Source organism: Anneissia japonica, unplaced genomic scaffold, assembly GCF_011630105.1.
Source record: "Anneissia japonica isolate Jap-2015-1 unplaced genomic scaffold, ASM1163010v1 scaffold287593_len981703_cov172, whole genome shotgun sequence".
NCBI lineage: Eukaryota > Metazoa > Echinodermata > Crinoidea > Comatulida > Comatulidae > Anneissia > Anneissia japonica.
The window spans coordinates 904,027-929,897 of record NW_022726550.1 but is presented as its reverse complement, the minus strand read 5'-3'; the positions used below and the strand labels follow the sequence as shown (position 1 = coordinate 929,897).

Genomic DNA, 25,871 nt, shown 5'->3' with positions numbered 1-25,871 from the left:
CTTTCTTATCTGAGATTAATCAGTGGACCTCTCGATTTTTAGCAACAGTATTTTGCAAAGGGCGATGCTTAGTGGAATGGTAGATTATGACATCTTCTACGGAAGTTCACTATTAATTGAGGTGGGTGGAGGCCAAATATATGTGACAAAATTGACTCTCTTCCAGTATTCAGAATTAGACTTTGTTCTTCGAAGCGGTTTGGCGCAGCGAGAACGGATTGGTTTCTCTGGCTCGCAGGCGGGGTTTCAATCCCTTAACTGAGCATTTGGCTTGTGCTCTTGAGTAAGGTACTTTATCTGCGCTGCTCCTCCCCACCTACGAATATAAATGAGTACCTAACGGGGGTGGCGCCAGCGAGGGGGGCCACCCCCCCCCCCCCCCAGGAAGGAAAAGCACAATTCGACGGGGAGAAAAAAACAATTATATGTATCTCCTTTTTAAGGTTAATTAATATATTTATTTCTCAGCGATGGTTTGGCAATTAAGCAAAAAGGAAACTTAAGCGAAACAACAAAATAGACGACAGGACATGGTAAAACGATGGCTTCATGAAAAGTTAAATGATATCTACAATGACCTTTAAACAATATAAACTAATTAGTGATGTAATGAAACACACGTCCACTACACAAAAACGACTTTAAATACCTGATATGAAATGTTACAACTTCGAAATAATACCATCGGAAGGTGCTACATCGACACTATACGGTACCATGTTATATGTAGGCACACACATAAATTATTAACATAAAGGTTGTTCACTTAATCGTTTGCAATTGTTTAATGACCCGTAAAAAATAAAATTCAATATTTTAATTGCTTACTTTAAATATATATGGGGCGTGACTTGCCAAAACCAGCATCATCAGTGATTAAAATACGACAATTGATTTTTTTTCTTAAATATATTCATGTTTTCCACATCATAAGCTTTAAAATGTCATAGGAGTCCAAAGTTGTGAAAAAACAAATTCCTAGAGAATTTGTCGTGCAGGACAGGCAGAGGTTTGCAACACGTCAAATTTACCGCAATGTTCAATATTAAAAAAAAGAGGCTTGGGCAGATATATGTCACTGTTAATAGCTTATAGCTGCCTAGAATATTCAATATTTATATCGTATATCTGCCATATTCAATGCACAAAAATGGGAAAATTTAGCCTAGCACAAGCACTAATTGTGAAAATCTGTAAAAAATCCTGGAGAAATCCAAGAGAAATTCAAATTCCGGGAAAAAATTTGGAAATTCCGGGAGACCTCAGGGCAATCCAGGAGACTTAATTTAACTGTTCCCTGCTGGAATCGACTTATTATTGCCAAATTACGGCTTCATGTACTAAAGTATATAATACTGCCATATTCTTATGCTAATCCAGTTTAACAATTAGCAACAGTACGCTGGTTTTAGGATGGAAAGCCTCGTTATTTTCTTCAGTTGCACTCATTAAGAAGAGAAGAACAATTCCTCGCTAATTAGGCATATAAATAACACAACTCTATCATTTTTTTTTGTAGAACTTTAAATTTTACTGATAATCAATTTGAGAATTGTTTTGGTATTTAAGGTCTGTTGAAAAAAAGTCTTACAAATTTTAGTCTTAGGTTTAAAAAACACAATGCTCCAAATACTGCTGTTAGAATTGAACGTGGGAAAATTTCTAATTGTTTATACTTATTGAATATTATTTGATACGGACCTTTTTGAACTAGAGGGGGGGGGGGGGGGGTAGACAAATGTGTGCACTCTTACATATGCATAAAAATGGTAAAATTATAATGTAATCATGGATATAATATTTATTTTTAAGCAACATTGCTTTAGTTGACTTTTAAAAAAAATGGAGAATGGTTTTACAAAATCAAAATTTTTGTACACTTTCAGGAGGGAGGGGTAACCGAAAAAGAGTACTGTTTGTACACTTGTGAAAATGTTGGTAATTGTGAACGACCCCTAAAGTGAAAGGCCCGTTATATAGTACGGTAGTATCGGTGTCAATATTGTTTTAAAATTTAACACAAAAAAAAAAAAAAAAAAAAAAAGAAAGAAAAAGGGGAAAAAAAACGTGTATAAGATTTTCAAGTTTTTACTAAAACAAAGCTTGAATAGAAGCCTTGCCTTTTTGTGACAAGAGATATTTATGTTTGCGTGGCTATAGGAGAGTGATATACAGAGGCTTTTATCCAATTTTTGAATTTGGTTCAAAAGTACATTAAGACGGCGATGTAATTGATATGGCGGACATTGATCAAGTCAGTAATTGCAAAACAAATAGATTAAAAATAAACCAAATGGCAGGTATTTGCAGAAAAAAATAAATGTTTTCTTGATTCAATAAAATAACCTAAGATGTCCAAAGTCACGATCTGAATGACGGAGAATGGGCTGTTTATTTCATAAATCTTGGATTAAATCGTACTGTTGGGAGTCAAACTTGAGTTAAACTGTACTAATGGGAGTTCACTGTCCCCTGGTCTTAGGAACTGTGTTATAAAATGTTATTATTAATATTGTCATCATCATCGTTATCATCATTATCACCATCAACATCATCATCATCATCATCATCATCATCATCAATGTCGTCGTCTTCATCATCGTCATCGTTATTATTGTCATTATTGTTATTGTTCATGTTATTGTCATTATTATTATTATTATTATTATTATTATTATTATTATTATTATTATTATTATCTACTTATTTTACACCAATAACTCGACAATTACTTAATGAAATATGATAATTTATAAAGAAGTCACAATTAAGTCGATACAGCTTAAGTGGCTGATTTTACATATGAAAAAATAATGTGTCGTTTAGAATAAGATTCAAACCCAGAACCATAGAATCTATAGATTGTTGGCAACTTACCAACAAACAAAAGGCCCATTCAACAATGTTATTAATTTCTTGGTATGCGGTATTGATGACAAGAAAACACATTCACAACTTTTTTCCATATTACTTTCTTTTTTATTAATAAACAGTTACAGATAAATATGCATGTTAATCAAATATCTATTAAATCTATTTTCTTTATTTTTGTTGGTCTTCAAAGACCTAGGCCTATTATCTGCTGCATAAAAGGCCTACACGTTTAATGCCTTGTGTTGCCAACACACTAATATAGGCCTGCATATCTAGATTTGGACCGATACACTATTTCATGACTGGTGTACGGAAAACGGTACAAATGCATTTCGAAATAATTAGATTATTATCAATTTTACAGTCTGATTAATAGGAAAGCATTTATGATTGTCATTCCCTTACCTTTACCAATAGACCTATTGTTGTTTGTCACTTATAAACCGACGTGTGTGGTATTCTTCAATTTATTCAAAATTTGACCGAATTAAAGTGATAACAAAGCGTATTTTTGCTTATTTATGTAGAGAATAGAGAATAATCATTATAAAGTGATGCATATTTATATACATTTTACCTTGCCATTACTGTCAGATATAACATCTCAGACAGACCTTGATTCAAGCAACTGCATAAATCAACAATCCTGTGTCCTGAATAAAATAAACCATCCGTCATAGTTAACTAAATTCACTGTCAATTTTACATTACTTCTGATTTTATTATTTTTAAACGTTAACCAAGGAATATTCAGGATTGGCCAACATTAGACAATGGTATTCACATAGGCCTAGGCCTATAAGATGAAATATAAATGTATTTCCAAAAACAAAGTGTGTAAGATTTTATGGAAACATGGCAAAGAGATAAAGCTTTACTGTTCTATACGGATGGTCATGAACTGTACTACTGGGAGTTCACTGTCCCCTGGTCTTAGGAACTGTGTTATAAAATGTTATTATTAATATTGTCATCATCATCGTTATCATCATTATCACCATCAACATCATCATCATCATCATAAATGTCGCCGTCGTCATCATCGTCATCGTTATTATTGTCATTATTGTTATTGTTATTGTTATTGTCATTATTATTATTATTATTATCTACTTATTTTACACCAATAACTCGACAATTACGTAATGAGATATGATAATTTATAAAGAAGTCACAATTCTATACGGATGGTCATGATTTCGAGTGTAGGCCTATACTTTACATCGTCCTTGGAAAAGGAACCTTATCAAGGATATAAACGAACTTAAAATCTTAAATGAGCTCATTTTTGTTGGAGATAGTTGCACGGCTAGTTCAAACAATAGAGCCTCCACAATAAAAAAAATAAAAAAATATGACTTCAGCTCGAGTGGTCACTATCGTACTCTCATTACCGTGTACCGGGCTCCAAGGTAATTAAGAAAATATTACACTAGTTTATAAATCACAATGTACTTTCACTCGTTCAAACATGGCAGTTTCTATAGTTACATCACAATTCCTAATTCTGATTTAATGTTATTGAGATAATCCAATCCAATAAAATAATACAATACAATAAAAAAATAGGAATTCGTTTAAGGCGTTAACATCAACATCATCATAAACGTCATCATTAATGTTAACCACCTCAACATTAACATTATTAGTAATAATATAAAATTTTTTATTGTTTTTATAATGTTTAGTTACAAATCTATAGTCTATATATTAAAGAAATAACATTACACCAAATAATATGAATATTAATCGAACAGCTTCATTTAGCTTCAAGTGATGATGACGATATAATGGTACGATGAATGCAAATAGTCAACGAATAAATCATTAAATCACTTTAAAATTATTTTCTAATAGGCTCTGTATAATAATTTTGTAGATTATTCAATTGTGGCAATCAATCAAATAATTTATCAATAGGCCTATAGGCTTTAACTTCAAAAACGTGTAGATTGTATTATTTATATGTGAGCAGAGAAATACAACATGTCAAGAATGAGCCTCTTTGAATCAGTAGCTCAAATGTCACGTGGTTTGACGCTTTAAATGGTGAGACGATACCAACAACTTTTTTATTTCTTCTTTTTTTTATAAGGTATGTATAGTATATTGTTATAACACCAATCCAACACTTAGAGTTTCTGAATTGTTTTGGGCAATGTATTTACTTCTTAAAGCCAAGAACTCACTGCGTCGCCTGCCGATGAATTCAACTCCGCTGCCTTTGAGCGACACGACGCCGTTTGTTGATTGTCGGTATCAGTCTAAACGGATCATAAAAACGATCGTTGCGCGCACGTCGTGGCGTTGCGTTCTCCATACAATCGCGTCAACCGGCGGCCGTTGGGCACAGCGAGTGCCCGGATTTGCATTGCAGTTTCTAAAGGAAAAGTACTTCGTAGATGAAAATTCTAATCAACCAAGTGATTTTTTTTTTACGATTTTTACTTTACATCATTTAGATATACATAAACAGTGTATGATGTTACTACCGATGTTTTGTACATGTAGAATGCTCATTACAAGAACGCCGGGATTGACTACTGACAATAAATTAGCTTCCTGGCATGTTTGTGTATTTATATACGTCTACATTATTCTGTAGTCTTGAAAGAGGGATTATAGGCATATCAATTAAACGTACGTTAAGAGTTATTGACAATCTTTGGCACACGTGCCTAAAATAATATCGAATCAATCAAATACCTTCGATAAATATTCATTTAATTGAAAACACTATAAAGTGTTATTTACAGTCATTGTCACGTATATCATAATTGTTTTAGAGATGTGTAACGAGCAATTAATACGTAATTATACACTGGTATATGAATACAATTTATATATAATATAAAATGGAACTTAATTGTCAATAATATCATTAATAGTAATATTAACATTAATTATTTGTATTTATCAATATGTATTAATAACAAAAATAATATTATGATCTTGCTTATGATATAAGCAAGTGGTCCTGCCGATTTAGTGAGAGCGGGGGGGGGGGGGGATTTAACAAATTTGGTTGTAAAAATTAGTGAGGTCTGAGATCATCCACACCAGCCCCACCATGGTTGTTGAACAATTTTTTTTGAAACTCTGAATGCCCGGAAATAGATGCTGATAACTTGAAGGATCGCTATCCCCTCCCATAGGATGGCAGTCATAAGAAATAAAGTTAGCATGGAGATAGAGTCTATTTGGAAATATGGTACCTCTGGATGCCTAGAAATAGAAACTGGCAAACCTGTATAACCATCCTGTCTATTGGCAGACAAAGATTTAAAGTTAGTGGGGACTAGAGTTTATACCAACCTCAGCCCACTATGTTTGGGGTTGAGGTGAATAAATGTTTAAAATATGACACCTAAATATAGCTACTTTATTGTTATGAAAATATGTAGTACAATATAGGCCTATACTGTACTAATTTATCTATATTAAAATATTTGCTCACAACGTACACAATCCTGGTACAGTATTTAATTTTATATGTTTCGTGGCACGAATATATCCCCATAGTTGACTTAAGGGTTTGTGGGTAATGTTCATGAGTGACACTCCCATAGGAAGATTTTTTAAATCGTATGAGATAATAAAGTTCTATGCCCTAAACATAATACTAAAAAGTGGGCACAGAAATGAACCATGTTAAAAATACTGTATATGGACACAGAAAGTGGTATAGCATTGACCAAATTACATTTCCTATGACTATTTTAAATGATGGGAATAAGACAAATGTAAGTGGACTGCGAATGATATATTGTTCAAAATTTAATTAAGTTCCTTATTCCACCATGAAATATATATATATATATAATACAAGAAATTATACTGTCATAATATTTACACGACGATTGTGAAATAGTAACAATTTGCAATTAAATAAAACACGCCGTGTTCTATGAATACACAGGATACAATATGCTATCAATTATCTATGAAATACAATAGGCCTCCTATGCCTACACACAAAAACATACTGCTGGTACAATTTTATTTACACTTACCAAATTCAGCCGGAAGCATAATAAATTATTAAACATGCTCTAGATGAGTTGTACTATCAATTGTTAAAATGTTTTAATTAAGTTCCTTAAGTTCTTTATGTGTTTCCTTTTGGTAGACCTCAACAGCGATTACACTTTAATTTTTGTCAATAAATTTATGTCACTAAGGACTAATAACTATTATAAGTCTTTGGTCAGACAGGCAGTGTTTACCTCCATACCTAATATAGAGCACTAACATTCAAGTGCTATCCATTATTTTTTTGGTTCTACCAACCGAACCATGGGCGAGGAGCGGCTGGAACCAGCGCCGATGTTAAGGCTGTAGCCCCTGTCTTACCGCTCGTCCACATCGACTCGCCCTAAATTAACATTCAAATCCAATTAAAGTTATTGTGATTGCTATTACCAAATATTGTGGTCTAAAAGTATACTTTTGGGATTCCCGAAAATAGCAACTGGCAATTGTAGAGTCGCCCTTCCCCCTCAAGGGGCAGAGACAGACAGCACTATCTGGGATGTAGAATTCATGAATGATGTGAATACATTATGAAAATTATGGCATCTGTGATACCCCATAATAGTAGCTGGCAACTAAATAAAAGCAAGCGCCAACTTCATCCTTATAGGTATGGTGACTCCTAACACTAAAATTTTATAATTAATTGTAATTTTATATTCATAGGCCTACCTCTCAATATTTTCAAAGTTAATGTTATTTCTTTTGTGGGTTAAGACTTCTCTTGTATTTGCCATTCTCTCCTATTTGAAATTTTAATTGTAATATTTCTACCTAATATTTTATGTAATTTTATGTATATGTCTTTAGACATATTTTTTACTCATATTGTATTTTTATGGCTTTACACACTGATGGGTCTTTAATAAATAAAAATGGATCGAACCATTTAGCAAAATTTGAACTCATCAACATAACGGTGTCAACCTGAACCCATGGCTTTTCGATACGACGTTAAAAGAGAAACACCTATCCAATCCCGTTACCATTACTGCCATTTTCAGAGAGATTCCCTCTCATTAATATTCATATTGCATATCGTCAAGTGTCACGTGATGGCTTTTAAAGACTGAGTTATTTACACTTCGAAGTCTGAGCACGGTGGCTATAGGCACGTCATCGTTTAAAGGTGACAAAGGTTGTCATCTTAAGTTTATAAACTTCTGCTCTTAATTTTGTCAAAAATACTCTTGCTTCATCAGTAAAGAGATTTCTACTAGCTTCATGATATGTATGGTGATCTTAACTGAGTTCGAAATAGTTCATACTGCATGCCGTGCTTATCGATTGCTATAAAGGACTTTCCTTGGATTTTATTGGCACTAACTACATTGGCGAGATACCAGCCTGGATTGCAAACATAACCGCGTAGGAATTTGGATGTTGGTTAAATAGGTATTTATTACGAAAACAATGTATGATACGGAGTGAACAGGCCTCTTTAAACTTTGTCCTCCTAAAGGTAACATATAATAATAATCAATTATTAAATTGTCAAACAATAGAAAAATGTCAATCATGAAATCTGTAAAATATTTATTCAGATCAAATTCATAATCCTTAAATCCAATAACAAAGCAATGCAATTACGTCTACTGTGAGACGTACTCACTATCGGTGCTAACTTCCTAAAGCTGTCAAGACTTGCTTGGTTTACACAGTAGTTTAGATGATTTACTGTCAGTTAAATACAGGCCTGTATCCAGGGGGGGGGGGTTATGGCAAACCCCTTTTCTAGCAAACCCCCCTCTTTTCTGGCGAAACCCCCTCTTTAAATTTCCCAAATAAGTCCTCCAACCCAACTAATGCACTGCAGACCCACTCAGACACAGACATTTTCAAACATATCTGCTTTTATAGCATTATTTAGACAAATAAAGCACAAAAATCCTCTTTCTTTGGAGGTACGGTTTCGCCGACCCAACCGGGCTTTGACTGTGGATCTCACGCCCAGAACCCCCCTCCCCCACCTTGGAAGAACCTGGCTACGGGCCTGAAATACACTCCATGATACAGATTGATGTTACAGTGGCCGTATTTATTGTTTTATAGTATAAAATTCACAAAATTGATAGCACTCAATTTGAAAAGAAGCCCCCTCTTTACTTTGCAAAAGTAACCTCGAAAAGAAGCCCATCTTAAAAAAAAGCCCCATCGTTCGTAGAAAAAAGAAGCCAGGGCTTTAATTCGAGGTTTTACGGTATTTGCCTTTTGTATCTGTCTTTAATGTTGGCATTTCTTTGAACCCGAGAAGGAAAAGTTTAGTTGTCCCTGGCGCTTGTTTGTATATCTCTCCCTTCGCAGGCAGGCGCCGTTTTTGTTTCATCTTATCTCTCCCTTTTTCTTTGAAATGTTCGTGACATGTTCTCTAACGAACCCACCTTGATCTTTTCCACTTCGCACACGCATTAATTCATTCTTTGTACCGATTTTTATCATTTGCCATTAAAAAGCTTGCAGCATTTTTATGTGAAGTTGATTTGTATTGTAATAATATGTAAGTATAAGCGGACAATGGCCTGCCCAGGTTTGAATTGAAGTTAGTAGCGATTAAATCATTTTGTATTTTGAATCTCGTTACGCGTCTTTTTAGTATTGGTCGCGATGGTTATGATATTTTTTAACACTGGCGCCTCAGTAAAGTACTTTCTTATTGTGTGAAATTAAATTAATGATAGTACATTATTCGTAAATTATGATTGTATGACGTCAGTTATTGTGTCTCTAAGACATTTTGGCACCAAATAGGAAATGTATTAAAGACATAAGTTCTTTGACATTTTAATTTTATCAAATTTATTGTGACATTAATTCACGTTTATCGTGATGTACCGTATTACATTGGATAATAAACGTCTATTGATTCGATATAGTGATGATTATACTGATAAAGACTATGAAGCTGATAGTGAGGATGATGTGAATGAAAATGACAATGACAATGACAATTACGATGATAGTGACAATGACAATTACGATGATTGTGACAATGACCAATATAATAACAATGATTAATTGAGATAATAATGATTGGATAAGGAAAACGATAACTATAACGATATAAAGATATTTCGATTTGTTGCATCCAGGGATCTAAAGTGTTTGTACGACTTGTTAGATACGCATAGATAACATTCATATACTGTATTTGGCTGTTGGAATTTTGGTGCCATGATTTTCTGTATCACTGATGTAAAAAACCAATAAATTAACAATACAAATAAACAATATAATAGAAAATTTAAAAAAATACTTAAAAAGGTGAAAATATTAACGTTGAAAAAAGAAATAACAATACACTTATTGATGATGTTCGGTCATTTTATTGAATTTGATTTGAATCTTGTGTTGTTTTGATGGAATGTTTTTGGTTTTTTTGTGATAAATAAAAGTGGTGGTTTAACTACAAGAGACAAAAAAAACAAACTATAACGATTATTATTAAAACATATGTATTTATTTAAATCATATTTACTTATTTAAAACATATTTATTTATTAAAAACATATATATACAGGATACAATTCCAGACAAAAAGTAAGAGCCGGTTTTAAAAATGGTCTTGTTTAAGGCAATAATCATAAAATATAAAATTAATATCATAAGCATGATTAAAACATTACAAAAGCTTCATAAAATATTCATATTGATGATAATGATAGGTATAATGGTAATTATATTATAAACAGATAGAAAGAGTTGCTCACACAAAAGTAATGTATGCGTAGAGTGACCAATAACGCTCCATTAATTTTTTTACTTCATAACTCCGTATATTTCATTTCATTTATTCGTCTCGTAAAAAAAAACATAAAACGAGTACAAGAACGACCGAGACAGGATTCCTAAAAGCGAACTGAACCAAACTATAAAAAAGGGTTTCCTCAAGAACACATACAATACAAACAAGCCAACAATACAAAAGGGCACACAATCAGGATATAATAATAATAATAATAATAATAATAATAATAATAATAATAATAATGATAATAATAATAATAATAATAATAATAATGATAAGCCTAATCGTAATTATAGTAATAATAATAATAATAATAATAATAATAATAATGATAATAATAACAACAACATTGCAGAATAACAAAAAGCACAATAAAATCCAAAATTCGAAAATTGCAGTGGTATTAATTACATTAAGATTTATAAATATTTAAAAATCAGCAGAGATAATAAACATAGTCAAAAGATTTCGAAAGTTGATTTTAAAAATGGATTGATCCTGTTGAAAATACAGAGCAACATAATCAATGTCCAATTGGTTTAAAAGAGAATGTAAAAATGTTGTCTTTAAAATATTTCTTCAAACATTGTAAAAATAATCTTAAGCTAAGAGGAAGCATATTTCTGTGTTTCTGGGGCAACCTGTCTCATGAGCGAGGAAATTGTTTAAAAAATGGAAAATTTAGAATTGTCCGTTCTGCTAAACATGTGACTAAATTTAAGGTTGTCATATTATGCCTAGAGTTGATTTTAACATAACTAAATATATCGATTTCATACTTATTGTATAGCCACTTTGAAACAAATGAAATAATTAAATAATTTATGCGACCATAATTACTATTCCTTTAAGTGCCTGATGTAGCGTTGCACAGCCTAATCGTGGTGCAGCCTAATCGTGGTTCGCGTATTTACTGATTTATTCAGTCATTCGAACTCTTTTAAATCGGAGTAATATCTTACGTTTATGTTATTATCTTTATTATCTTGACTAATAGCAACACCAGCACGTTACAGCTTTAACCAACATGTAATTCTCAAAATACATCCACGGTATATATTCGATAAAGTTTTTTTGGTTTTTTTTTAATGGCTCTATAACGGTATTTGACATTTAGAATGCAAATCCCGTTTTATTTTAAAATCGATACTAAACAATAATTCTTTTAATATGCTTATACTGAACTAAAATACCCATTATTCCAGTTAAAAGAGATAAAAGTTATCAAATTTGATTTAATTTATTCAGAAACTCCATACTTATTATAACAACGTCATCACGAATTCCTAATAGTTTAAAACAATATTGCTTCGATCAGCCTTTTTTTTATTTCTTTTTTTTTGTGAGTGGGGGAGGTGTGGGGGGGGGGGCTTTAATCGGTCACTGCATATGTCCTACAGTCGATGTCAGAGAGATCATGCTGTTATGTATCAACAAAGCTCTTTTAGGTCAAGGTGCTAGATCGTGGACCCTATGGGTATGGTAGGTAGGCCTATGGCTGGGCCCCTAGGGGTCAGAGGCATAGCGGACTGCCGCACGAGATCTCAGCGCCTTTCCTTACTGATTCGATTTTCTAATGGGTTTGGTAGGATTTCCGATCCAAAAATTCGGACTTGGTGTGAATGCACCTTTACGCAAAAAAAATAGCAGACCAATATTTTGCTATGCTCTGTCCACTCTATCAAATTTTATGTGACAAGCTGAAATTTGTGTGATGTAGGCCTACACTTATATGGGCATGATGACGCCATATTATACCCAAATATAAGCAAATTACTTAATATTTGTCACATGTGAAGCGTGGATAGAGCATTGTGTTAGCAAGAGGGAGAATGGAGACAGCAACAATCACAGCTTGCATTTGCGTCAACTCTTTTGTTTTTGCGTCAACCCTCCGGTGTTTGCGTCAATTCTCTTGCCTTTGCGTTTAGAGTGTGTTTGCGAACCAAGCTTTCGAAAACCATGCGTGGGATCGGAGAGCAGCTTTAACAAAAATAACATAAGATTTTGTTTATTGATCGAATAGGTCACACCATCGCTCTAATTTAAAGCGTTTATTTTTATTGGAAACAAACGGCGACAGGACACACGCGAGTAAATATATTTTGTGGTCTTGGTTCCTGGATCCCACAACTAATACGTAAGCAACCGATAAAACATAGTACAGAAAATGTCACGTAGAGCGAATTACTTGACGGGTGATTTTGAGACAACCGTACACCTCTTATTGCGAAACATGACGATCGATCCGATGATGCGACATAAGCTATTTTTTTACATAAATTATATAAAATTTAAAAAAAGAAACACTCTAATAGACATACGTCCACAGATTTATTTCTCCAGAGCCTTTTCTCTTTTGTATACCCTGTTCCCAGCCATGGGCTTTCTTAGTTCGACATCATCTTCCTGACCAGTGGCGTATCTATAAACTTGAAATGGGGGTGCTGGTGGTGGGGGAAGGGGAGCGAAGGTGAAGTGGGGTGGGTTCGATGTTCAGTTCAGGGGTGCTAATTCGCATAATAAAGTGACTCTAATCTACTTGACCGTGATTTTTTTGTGGGGTAGGGGGGGGGGTGCGACTGGGATGGGGGGGGGCGACTGGGGTGGGTGGAAAGACGCGAGTAATTTTTGGAGGGGTGCTCCCCTGCGCACTCCTTGATACGCCACTGTTCCTGACCCGATCACTCAGTGTGTATCCCACCACAATCATTATCATATCTTCATCACCACTTTCTTAACACTAACGCACATTAAACACCATTCATTTGAAAAAAAGTACAAAGTCAGTAGGCCTAATAGACCTCTCTAGACGTGCATTTCCGAGCATCTAAGATGGAGGAGAGCCCTTGACCCCACTCAAAACTACTTCATTTTATGTTTCCCTTTTCGAAAAATCTGGATCCGTTCCTGATAATAGATAGAACAAGATAATGACCGCATACAGCCGTGATTTCAATAATATCTTTGGAATTGACTGGAATTTCGAAAGTACTACTATATAAATAGCCTAATTTAATACTTTTGTTCAAAATACGTATTGTCAAAATGGAAGATCTGTGTTTTTTCCGCTTTTATGTTTTTTCAAGACTATTTTCTATCTTCATCTCGTCCAAACCCAGAAAACTGACCCTATAAATGCTAAAAGCCACCAAGCAGGGATACGATGCACATCTTTTTACAAATGTTTTGTTTTTTGTTTTTTTTGTGTTTTATTTTTTTAGAATTCGCGAACAATCACATACAAAAATAACCAAAATAACATTAAGGAATTCTGGGATTAAAACACAATAAAGTAGCCAAACGGCCAACTTATTTCCATTGTGGTCCCTGAAGTGTTAAATCGTTTGTTTGCATTAGGCTTACAGGTACATCCTTGAGTTGACTGTATTCATTTTCGGTAAAACATAATTAAAATAAATAGAAATGTAAATACAAAATTGGGCTATAGACCTTTATGAGCGAACTAAATGACAGGTATTCTCCTAAATCAACATACATTATTCAAGGATCTTTACCTTCATAAAAAAATATAAAAAAGTAGGCCTACAAACAGACAGCCAAAATGCTGTATATATATGCATTGCAATTATTGAAAAATGTCTACCTCAGCAGAATTTACATGATTAAAAACTCATCATGGTGCGGTTTGTGTTAAGCTGATAAAATAATTGAATAATTAAGTTCAATTATTGAATTGGTGACTTTGTATATTTAAGTTACCATATTGGATTGGATTCATTCGGTGTGAAAACCAAGGATAACCCCCACGAGTTCGAAGACTTAATTCTTGTGGGGTCCTTCTGGTGGTGATTGGGCACTAACGAGAGATAATTCCCTACTCCTGGAATGAAACCAATAGAACCGAGTTCCTAATCATCTCCACGGTTCAGCACGCACACAATGTGGCTACCACCAGTTTAGCCGACTGAGCTAAGCTGCTTAAAATAACCATATTAAATAAGGCCATATAAAAAAAAAAAAAAAAGATTTGTTGATCGTCCTTTTTCTTTTTCATGCATGCCAAGTCTTCGAATCCCCAATGGAGTGCAACGCCTTATGTAAATGGTGGCTGACTTTGCCGGATTTTCAATTGTAGCGTTTGATCAGGTGGAATTTATACGAACAAACAATTGAAAGACAAAATAATTTACAAAAAAATAAAGCTAGGCCTAGCCAAAGTTGAATTATGGGCAAAAAGACAACATTTTCGTGAGTTTTGGCAAAAAAAAAAAAAAAAAAAAATTGGTCGGGTGATTTTTTTTTTTTCGTTAAGTAGGGAGAGGACGATCAACAACTCTTTTTTTTTACATGGCAACTTTAAATTAAAAATTAGAACAAGGAAATATTTTCTCGTCAATTAAGCAGCACATAAATAGCACTGTTGTTCCTAAAATATCGTTTGTATACCCCAGACCTACTTCTTTTGGATGGTAATCTGTTAATCGTATAAGTGTGGTAAAAGGTCTGTTATTCAGCAAAACCTATTTGTTCTGCAAGTTAACAGTCAATTGACAGACGACAGAACGTGAGAATAATAAAATCTGTATTATACCGTACAACGAAATATTTATCGCGATGGATAACCCCAGCTTTCATTGAGACTTTGCACACGAGACACAAAAAATCGGAGTCACTATATCGAATTATATTGATCGAGGATAGGAAAATTAAGCTTTGTTTCCATACAATCGCTACTCGGTATTGCTGATAGCTTTAGGTGATGATGCTGATTGTGGTCTGTCGAATCCGGGAGCCTTCCCGATTGTGTCGGGGATTGGTACGCAGTTTAACGACTGTTAACGACTGTACAAAAACACTGTAGAAACAAGGTAGCGAGTTTAATGAAACCAAGCGTAAGCCCTGTTTCCATAGTATCACTCACCTTATCAGCCACAGTCGCCGTCAGTTGTCGGGAAGGTTGAATCTGGTTCAACTTTGGCAGGGACGTAGCCAGGATTTTGAAAGGTGGGGAGCCGTTATGCGAGATACGTATGACCCCGGAGGGGTCCAGAGGGTCGAACCCCCGTGAAGTAGCGCACTCTGAACGTTTTAAGGACTGTTTTGAGAGGACAAAATGAAAATTGTATTAGACACATCATAAATAATATTAGTAGGCCCAGCAATAATTATAATAAATCAACAGAATCCATGAATTTGAAAGAGAGGTGTCCTAGGGAGGGATTTTCATAGACTGAGGTAAGAAAATTTATGATTAGGACACCTCTAGATGGCTGGAAATTACACTTTCATACTTAAATTTGAATATATTTTCTTTTTTTTTCCTCAAAAAACAAAAAAATTCTTATTTAAAATAGTCATAATCACGAAAAAAGGGCATGAAAAACCAGATCACATTCTAAAAACAAATTTATGCCCCCTCTCCTCAGCAGTCACAAGACATACCCTGAGTCAGGTGCCGACTCGATGCAGTTTAATGTCATACCCAGAAGGGCGCAGATCTGTTTTGTAAGGTTGAGGGGGAGGACATTTTGTTAGTCGGCACCTACCTCAGACTCAACCATGGTTAGAGCTGAGGAGCGAAAATGTGAGAAAATAGTTCCTCTAGATGGCCAAAAACAAAACTTTTAGTAAAATTCATTATCATCACATCACCGTTACCGGTAGTCCAAATGAAGCGCCAAAAAAAAAAAAAAAAAAAAAAAATCCCATGGTCTTTTTTATCAGGGGTTTTCTGCAACCAAAAAGATCATATTAATGTGTGTGATATACCATAGAAAACAAAGCTTAAAAACATTGTCTTTGAGTATGTTCTTTACATACTTCAAAACCGTGATTTCACAACCACCTCAGCCCCACCATGGTTGGCTCTAAGGTGAGAAAATTTGAGGAAATAGTACCTCTAGATGGCCGGAAATCACACTTTCACGTAGTAAAATTCATCATCATCACATCACCATTACATAGTTAAAATGAAACGCCAACAAATTTCTCATGTACTTTATCAGAGATCTACTTGATATCCAGGACAACTTGACCTAACTATAATTTAATATATAAGCTTATAACTATCATCAATAAATCACAACTTTATTTTTCGTCTTTAGCACAATTTCCTTCACATTTTAATATTATTAATATTTATTTTAATATTATTAATATATATCAATTATCATCATCATCATCATCATCATCATCATCATTATCATCATCACCATTATTATTATTATTATTATTAATATTAATAGTATAGTATTATTAAACAATAGGCCCTACTTTGAAGAAGCTTGCAAAAGGATAAAACCAAACTGAACCATACAGTATCACATTTCTGTATCTTAAAAACTTGGCCTGGGATTTATGGATTTCTAAAAATCACATGTGTTATAATTATAGTAGGCCAGGCCTGTGTAAAACGAGTACTGATGTATTTTTATGTATTTTAGAAGTATTCATTTTGAGTGGTCCCATGAAATAATTTGTATTGGCTCAAAAAAAAAGCTTTAAAAGGGGGGAGCCGCGGCTCCCACGGCTTCCCCTGGATACGTCCTGAACTTTGGCCGATTGCGTTGCAAGCGAATCGGGGTGCCTTCCCGATTGCGCAGCATGGTAGCTAGCAATGCATTCGTCTGCACCTGCAACGCGATCGGCAAAGTTGAACCAGGTTCAACCTTGAGGCTTCCCGTCAACTGTCGGCGACTGTCGCCGATAGGGTGAGCGATTCTATGGAAATCGACCTTTACGTGCAAATGAGAGTGATGACGTCACGACTGACTTATAATATTAATTTGTTGAATTCTTTAGCAGGACTTTCAAGATTTATTGACCAGCAGTAGGCCGATATTGAATAATAAAAATAGTGATCATTAATGATAAATATTTTAGAATCATAATAATTGTAATACCTATGGTCTATTTCTTTGACAGACATGTCATCATTTAATACTTCTTACGTTTATACCGACGACGTATTTGACGACATTCGAGGAATCATACACCCGCAACCATTCGAGTGGGTCATCGTCTCAACATACGTTGTCATATTCCTGTTCTCGTTGATCGGCAACAGTTTAGTATGCCTTACTGTTTTGCAGAACGAACATATGCGCACGGTGACAAACATGTACATTGTGAACCTAAGTATAGCCGATATTCTCGTCACTATTGTTTGTATACCTATGACCGTTACACATGAAATCAGTCAAACGTGGTTCTTTGGACCTACCGCCTGCAAACTTATTTACTACTTTCAGGTAAGTTCTATTTATGCTCTTTGGTTATTCTAAAAATGAAAATGCATCTGCATTTGTCGTTTTATTTTCTCATACTTTCATCACATTTTACACGTTATATCTTTTCTTTTTATTGGCTTTTCCGGTATTAGCGGAAAGCCATTGTTTTTCTGAATTTTCTTTCTTGTTTTGTTCTGAATTTTAGCATTTTCTATGTTAGCAGCATGCAGTGACCTCCACGGGGTTAAGGTTCTTTATTGTAATGGTGGTATAAGAACTCTAAACATCACATTCGTTATTACTACTTCGAGTCTCACTGACGTCGGCTTGGTTGTCATGTTTAATTCTTTTTAATTATAATATTCTTTAATATGATTTTATTTTTGTTTTTCAAGTATTTTTTTACTGTATATTTTTTTAATTGGTTTGTAATTTCAACATCACTTCTCATTATGGCAATCAGGAAAATCCCTATATTCTGTTTTACAAACTAACATAGTGAATTCTTTCTTCTTCTCTCATTTTCATATATTTTTGCTACATGATTTTTCTATCCGGCACTTTGGTCGGTGTCACATTCTGTGCTTGGATCCTTGAAATTTATCCAAGCAAAGACCATCAAAAATGTGCATATTTAAAAATAACGTTATTCTACATATTTTAAATATAAGTAAATTTGTCATTGAAATTTTATGTTAACGCAATTTGCGTTTTCTAAAGCGTTTCAAATCTATATTTGAAAATATATCTCTTTTTTTCAGTTGATACCGTACTGACGAATAAGAGTATAGAAATGGAAAAAGTGTAATACACATCGTTTTTAAACTCGTTAATACAATATAATTTCTTTCTTGCAGATTGTTTTCATCGGGGTTTCCATCTTCACGCTGACATTCATTGCACTGGACCGCTATCTTGCTATATGTTGCCCTTTTAAGTACAAGATCAATCGTTGTAGGACTGTGGTACTAATCGCAATTGCCTGGTTGTTGAGCTTCATCATTGCCTTGCCACTATATTTTGTTCAGACATATGAAGAACATTTTTTAAAAGAACACCACAATAAAGAGTTGCTATCGAAGTGTCAAGAGGTAGAACTATTATTTTTTTATTAATAGCATAATTATTAATCAATAATAACAATAATCAATAATTTTGTATATTAAAGTGTCGGTACAGTTATTGGCAGTTTCACAGTTGTTGAAACTAGAGAATCTTAGGCTTCCATTCCACGTGATTACTTAGCCTGTGGTAATTGATTGATTAATTCATTGGTTGATTGATTGATTGATTAATTAATTGATTGATTGGTGGATTGGTCAGTCAATCCATAAATCCGTCCATCTAACCATCCATCTCATCGTGTGTTTGTTGGTCCATTCATTCTCTCATTTTTGCGTTCGATTTTTATTTCATTTATTAATCTATTCATTTACGCATTTATTCATCATTCATTCGTTTGTTCGTTCGCCCAATCATTCATTAAATCAACCAGTCATTAATCATCAATTCATTTATTTATTTACTCACTCAATTCATTCATTTATTTATTCATTCATTCATTCAATCAAACTATAATCAATCCAGGGGCGGATCTGGGTTCAAATTTTTTTTGGCAGGTGGGGGTCAAACTGTTTAACAAAAAAAACCCCAAAAAAGGGTGGGGGGTTGGGGTCCTCCCACGAAAAATTTTGATCCCTAGATGGAGGGAAATGAGCTTTCCCGACTGTTCTAATTTTCCCATTGTTACAAAAAAAAAATGTCAGCTTACGGGTCCTGAAAAGTTAGGTCTAGAATTTGTTTTTGCTTGGTAGCTCAGGGGAGGTGGGGTGGGGGTCAGGACTCCTAGAGCCCCCCCCCCTCCTCTCAGATCCGCCAATGATTTATCATTCATTCGTTCATTCATTCATTCCATTCATTCATTCATTCATTCATTATATTCTCAATCAATAAAACATAATTCAACCGCACACTGATTCCATTCATGTTGCGGCGAACAGTTTTCTATTCGTAAAAAATAAAACCAAAATAGTACGTTTCTTATATTGTACATACATCATTATTATCGTTTATAAATAGAACTGGGGGAACGAAACCGTTCAGCGTTTGTATCACGTGGGACTGGCGATGGCGCTGTACGTCATTCCATTGACAGTCATCAGTCTAGCATATACCAAGGTATGCTCTACACTCTGGTCAGGAATTCCCACGGAGGAGAAGACTTGCGGCAAAGTGTAAGTTTGACTGATAGTAATGATAATGATGATGATGATGATGATGATGATGATGATGATGATGATGATGATGATGGTGATGATAATAATTAGGCATATGTTAATTATAATAAATGGTGATTATAAAGAAATATTGATAATTATGAAGATCATGAGGGTGATAATAATAATAATAATATAATAATAATAATAATAATAATAATAATAATAATAATAATAATAATAATAATAATAATAATAATATCTTCTTACAACTCTGTTTATCACAACATGGTTGTAGAATGAGATATACGTACATATAGGAGTATGTTTTCCATAAAGGCAAATTCGTTTTGCAAGGAAATTAAGATTGAATGAAATATCCGAAAGGAAGATAGCCACACAATGAAGCGGAAACGAATAGATGAAAATTAGCTGTGCTGTATGTAACGAATACTTCACAAATTGGAGGCTACTTCCTACGAGATTTATCATTTTATATATTTGACCATTCGGCCATTCATTAAATGTATCTCGTATTCACTTTTGGGACTGAAGGGACTGTCCCGTTTTTTGTTTTTTTTTTTTGTTTTTTTTTTTAATAGAACAAAAATGTCCATTACTTTCCACATTAGGTAAAATTTACGTGTAGATGATGAATTGATTTTTAAGATCCACATCGTTCAGTTTATACGGATAAAAGTGTTCATTCTTCATTAGTTAGATTTTTCATTAAAAATGTGCTGTCCAAATATTCAAAATAGGTCCATGTTCTTTCGTTTGTCCAGGTTAAATGGGTCCACTTTATAAAATACGGGTCTACGTTAGTTAGATTTATAGGAAAAATTGGTCCTTATGTTTTAAACGTGTGCGGTACACATTAGGTCTATCTAGTTTAAGAAATGGGCCCACTTTATAAAAATATGCGTCCATATTAATTAGAATTTACTTGCAAACATGGGACAACATTTTTAAATGGCTCATATCAATTAAACAACTGTGAAATAGTCCTCATTGATACTTGAATGTTGCCCTCTCTTGCAAGAGTACGTTTGGCTTTCATCGATTGGATTGGATTGGATTTATTCGGTGTAAGCACCAAGAATAGCCCACGAATGTCTAGAAAAAGACTTATTTCAATTGGAGTTCTTCTGGTGGTGATTGGGCAGCACACCGGGAGACAATCCCCTACTATTTTCCAAAGAGTGAACTGCTTTATTTGACATGCACATGGGCCATTAATGCACACAAGACCAACAGCTTAAACGTCTCATCCGAAAGACGGTGCGCTATTGTAACTTGTATTTCAGCCCTCTAGCTGAAACACAATGAGAGCAGTAATGGAAATTTAACCGGGGACCTAGAGATCTCCACATTTCAGGGCACACACAGTGGCTACCACCAGATTAGCCGACTGAGCTAAGCTGCTTCCTCTCCCACTGCTTAATGGTCATAGTTAGATGTTATGCATAAAATAAAATGTCATTTAAAAAAATTGTCTACACTATTTAGTTTATACGTATGAAATGTGTCCACTATTAAAAGGTGGGTCCACATTAGTTAAAGTTTATGCTTCAAATGTGTTCACAATATTTATTACTATAATAATTAAAATTTTATAAATTAAATTAATTATTATTATCATTATTATTATTATTATTATTATCATCATCATAATCGTTACAGTAATTTCAAGGTTTGTAATTAAGTTAGTTACCGGAATCTGTTCACAGGCTTGCCTTCTTGGTTTCGGCAATTGTTATTTGAACAAATGAAATAAATAAATAAATTTGATATTTGAATAAAAAGTGGGTTTATACTTGGTTTGTCCCACCCTGTTTAAAAATGTTGGCTTCGCCATTGCTCGTTATTTCGTCATGGTGCTTGCGTAGTTCATTAATTCAACATGACACTGTCAGAAACAGTAGGCCCGGTCCCCCTAAATTTGTCAATTTAAAAAAAAAATGGAGATAAAAAGAAACTGATGTTTAAATTTGCCATGATCATAAATTTTCTTCCATTGAAAGTCACTCCCTGGGCCGTGCCTATTTCAAATTCCTGGATTCGCCACTGATATATCACTTAAGTTGTCGTTAAAATCATTAATTGGAATGCAATGACAAACGTAATTAAAAACCGAGCATCATTATCTAAAATTTCACAAAGAATTGGCGACCGGGTCCTAAAAATGGCCTTCAGTTTTAGAATGCCACAGGGTTCCCGGCCCCAGCGTTTCACGATTGCAACTACTGTACATGGATAGGTATAAGATAGATGCATAAGTTTTTATTTTCAGACAGTCATCTTTGTCTTGCAATCAAGTTTCCTAACTTTGTTTATATTTCACCTGCCTCTTACAGGCCAGATAAGAAGGTACGGTCGTCTTCAACAAGTGCGGCCCAAACACAAACTGAGAATCGAAAGAAGGTAGCGCGAATGCTGATTGTTGTGGTTGTTCTTTTTGCATTGTGTTATTTTATGACACATTTACTCAACCTCCTGAGGTAAAAGAAATTGACAATTTTAAAAATGTTTATAAAATTTGAAAGGAAAATACCCCGATTGAACACATGATTATGATTATCCCGTTTGCAAAGTGATATTTTATGGATGATAAAGAAATGACATAAAAAACAGAAATCGAGTTGATGAATGACATAATTTAATGAGGAATGTAAAAGTGTAAAAGAAAATTATGTGGGCAAGCCCATATCCAGAGGAAGGCAAAGATGCGATGAAGTGAGTGAGTCGGGGTTTTAAAAAGTCAAAATAATGCACGGTTTGTTTTTAGTTTTATGAATGATTGTAAAAAGATTTTTTTAAAATAATTCCACGCTTCTTTTTTATCTTAATCATAGTGTGTTCGGCTTTTTCGATAAATACACTAAACATAATGATGACAATAAAATGGTACCCTGGTTCATGGTTTCCCATTGGTTTGTATACTTCAACAGCGCTGTTAATCCTATCATCTATAATTTTCTAAGCGGTAAGTTATTTTGGCTTATTAAGTTCTAGAAATAGTTAACATTCTTGAATGATGTTATTATTACGTATAAGAGTACTTTAAATAAGTCAGTCCACTCCTGTGCGCATTTCATCGCCGTTGAAGCTGCAGGTCATAGGTTATTTCCTACCTTTACCTTTACTTAAATAACGCTTAAAAAGAAAGACGCTTCGACTCCATCACAGAACGTTATTTTCTTTGAAGTAGCTATTATTATTGTTATGATTAATTATATTACTATTATAATTATTACTGAATAAAATATGCCTATATGAAATATCGTGATCTCTTACATTTCTGTTCTGCTTGGGTAGTGCTCGAAAAATAAGCTATTAAAATGTTGATGTTATCATTCATAGTAGAATTAGCAGTATTTTAATTTGTGAATGTCTTATCATAAATAATGCTCCCTTTTCCTTACTCACATAATCTGAATTTAATAATATGCTGGAGAAAATATAGTATAAATTATTGCGTAATATATAATCTTAAAAAACAAAACAGCAACTACAACCGAAAGAATAACAAATATTGAAAGATGGACAATCCATTAAAAAAATATTTCATGTATTATTTATACGTTTATTTTATAGGCAAGTAAACAATTCTCTCGTTTAAATAATATTTATAGAATAAAGAATCAAGCATGAGATAATCCTTTCATGATCCTACTAGAGATCTCCTTTATCGTGGTCTAATCCCGCATATCCCACGTAGTTATGCAGACGGAGCACCAAAGTGGCAAAAAAATTATTTACAATGCGATTTTTGTTGGAAACTGTTGATATCGACCTGGAATACCACCAAAAAAAAGTTGGATGGATTTCGGCCATGGGAAAAATTTTTATGACCTTTTACCTAAAAAGGGTAATTCTATATATAGTAACAAGGTGGTGGGGGTAGAATAGATAGCCGTATCTTATCCTAAACCCGTAATACATGTATTTTTAAGTATAAAATATCATTGTTCAGTACCACTACATTCTTTTTTATCAAGGGTTACGCAAACATATCATTAATAATGTCAGAACGGTCAAAGGTCATTGCAACAAGTTGGCCCATACCTTAAAAAAGCAGTGGATTATGTACATTCCTTTTGAAGTTCATGCTTTTTTCTCTAAACAAAGTGTCTTATGGCTCATTAAATCTTAAATTTTTATAATAATTTCAAACTGGCGTCCAAAGATGGCCGACATACATTTTGCATAGCTATTTCAGTAACAAGTGGCACTTGCTTAGGATTTGCAGTGGAAATTTCTTATTTTCTGGGTCATAATATACCATGTAATAAAAGAAATGTAAATTGAGTTTAAGGAATATATAAACAAATATTGAATTTAAAATGAAAATATGTAATAATAAGCAAGGTACTGTACATGTCATTGCTGAAGAACCACAGATTCTTCTGGACGCTTAAACCACCATTCCATTGTGGTCATGTTGTGCTGACGTTCGCCATGTCGCCATGTTTGTGGAATGCACGGGCTCGAGTCTTACATATGTATATATACATATATATATACATATGTATGTATATATATGTATATATATATATATATATATATATATATATATATATATATCATTAAAAAGTGCCTCTTGAAGTTACATAAGCACCCCACAATTTTCATCTATTTCTATAGGCGCCCCCTAAATTTCCACTCTGTTTTCATAAGCGCACCGTTTGAATAAGTGCCCCTCAAAAAGTGCAAAAAAATATTTTTAGCGCCCGAGTGCTTATTCGCCCGAGTATATTAAATAATAATCACCAAAAATCACATTTGTTTGGTGATTGCGCACCCCTACCACTATCAGCACCCCCACTTCTAGATACGCCACTGTGTATGAACCCGTACACCGGAATAACCCACTACTAGTCTCGAAAGATGTACTGGGTTCTTTAAAGTGCATATGAGCTAATTACATGCACTAAACCTACGGTTTCCTTATTCCGAGAAGACTTGTTCTACCACCAGAACCATAGGCGAGCGCCGATATTATTATGGCTGTAGGTAGCGCGCTGCTGCCTTAACCGCTCATCCTGTCTCTTATACACATCTAGATGTGTATAAGAGACAGCTCTAGCTGAAAGACAAGGAAAGCGCGCACACAGTGGCTACCACCAGTTTAGCCGACTGAGCTCAGCTGCTCCCTCATTATTTGTTCCTTCCCTGAAGATACCAGGTTATTCATTAATAGACCTAATTATTTAGTTTGTTATTGATTATTAGCTGCTCTCTCATTATTCGTACCTTCCCTGAAGATACCAGGTTATTCATTAATAGACCTAATTATTTAGTTTGTTATTGATCATTAATTGTAGAAATTGTGTAGCACTTTCGTGCTAAATCGTTCACCTCCTACCAGCTTTCATATAGGCCATATTAATACGTTATTCTGAAAATAATATATATATATTTTTTTGCAGATTATTACTCATTTAGGAGCAAAGATGACGGAGCCTGGTTCATTGAAGCATTGGAATTCGTTTTAAAAACATATGCAACCGACAACTTTGAAATCCAACAATTGCTCACAAGAGTTTGTCACATCGTAGCGTATGAATACGAGTCGCGAACTGGCCGTAAAGCGACAACAGGCAAGAAGCAAGTTCCATATATCGTATCAACACTTACGAAAGATTTGTATTTAAGGAATAGGCCTAGTCCGTTGAAATAAGTTTTTACCGTCTTCATGGAAATCTAATTCTGAACGTGAAACTAACACAGTATATTCAACTATGTGCTTGAAAGAATTACTTAGTTGAAAAACAATGCACTTTCAAAGCTTAACAAGCTATTTTTATG

At 34.1% G+C, this 25,871-nt stretch overlaps 1 protein-coding gene across 1 annotated transcript in view; it reads left to right on the top strand.

Moving 5' to 3' along the window:
• The window catches only part of LOC117113273 (orexin receptor type 2-like), a 35,765-nt gene that overhangs the window by 8,506 nt on the left and 1,388 nt on the right, over positions 1 to 25,871 (top strand). The window contains exons 2-6 of the mRNA XM_033256571.1: positions 17,540 to 17,865; positions 18,702 to 18,935; positions 19,924 to 20,078; positions 22,418 to 22,561; positions 22,916 to 23,046. Coding sequence (XP_033112462.1) covers positions 17,540 to 17,865; positions 18,702 to 18,935; positions 19,924 to 20,078; positions 22,418 to 22,561; positions 22,916 to 23,046 — 990 coding nt within the window. The remainder of the gene's footprint in view (positions 1 to 17,539; positions 17,866 to 18,701; positions 18,936 to 19,923; positions 20,079 to 22,417; positions 22,562 to 22,915; positions 23,047 to 25,871) is intronic.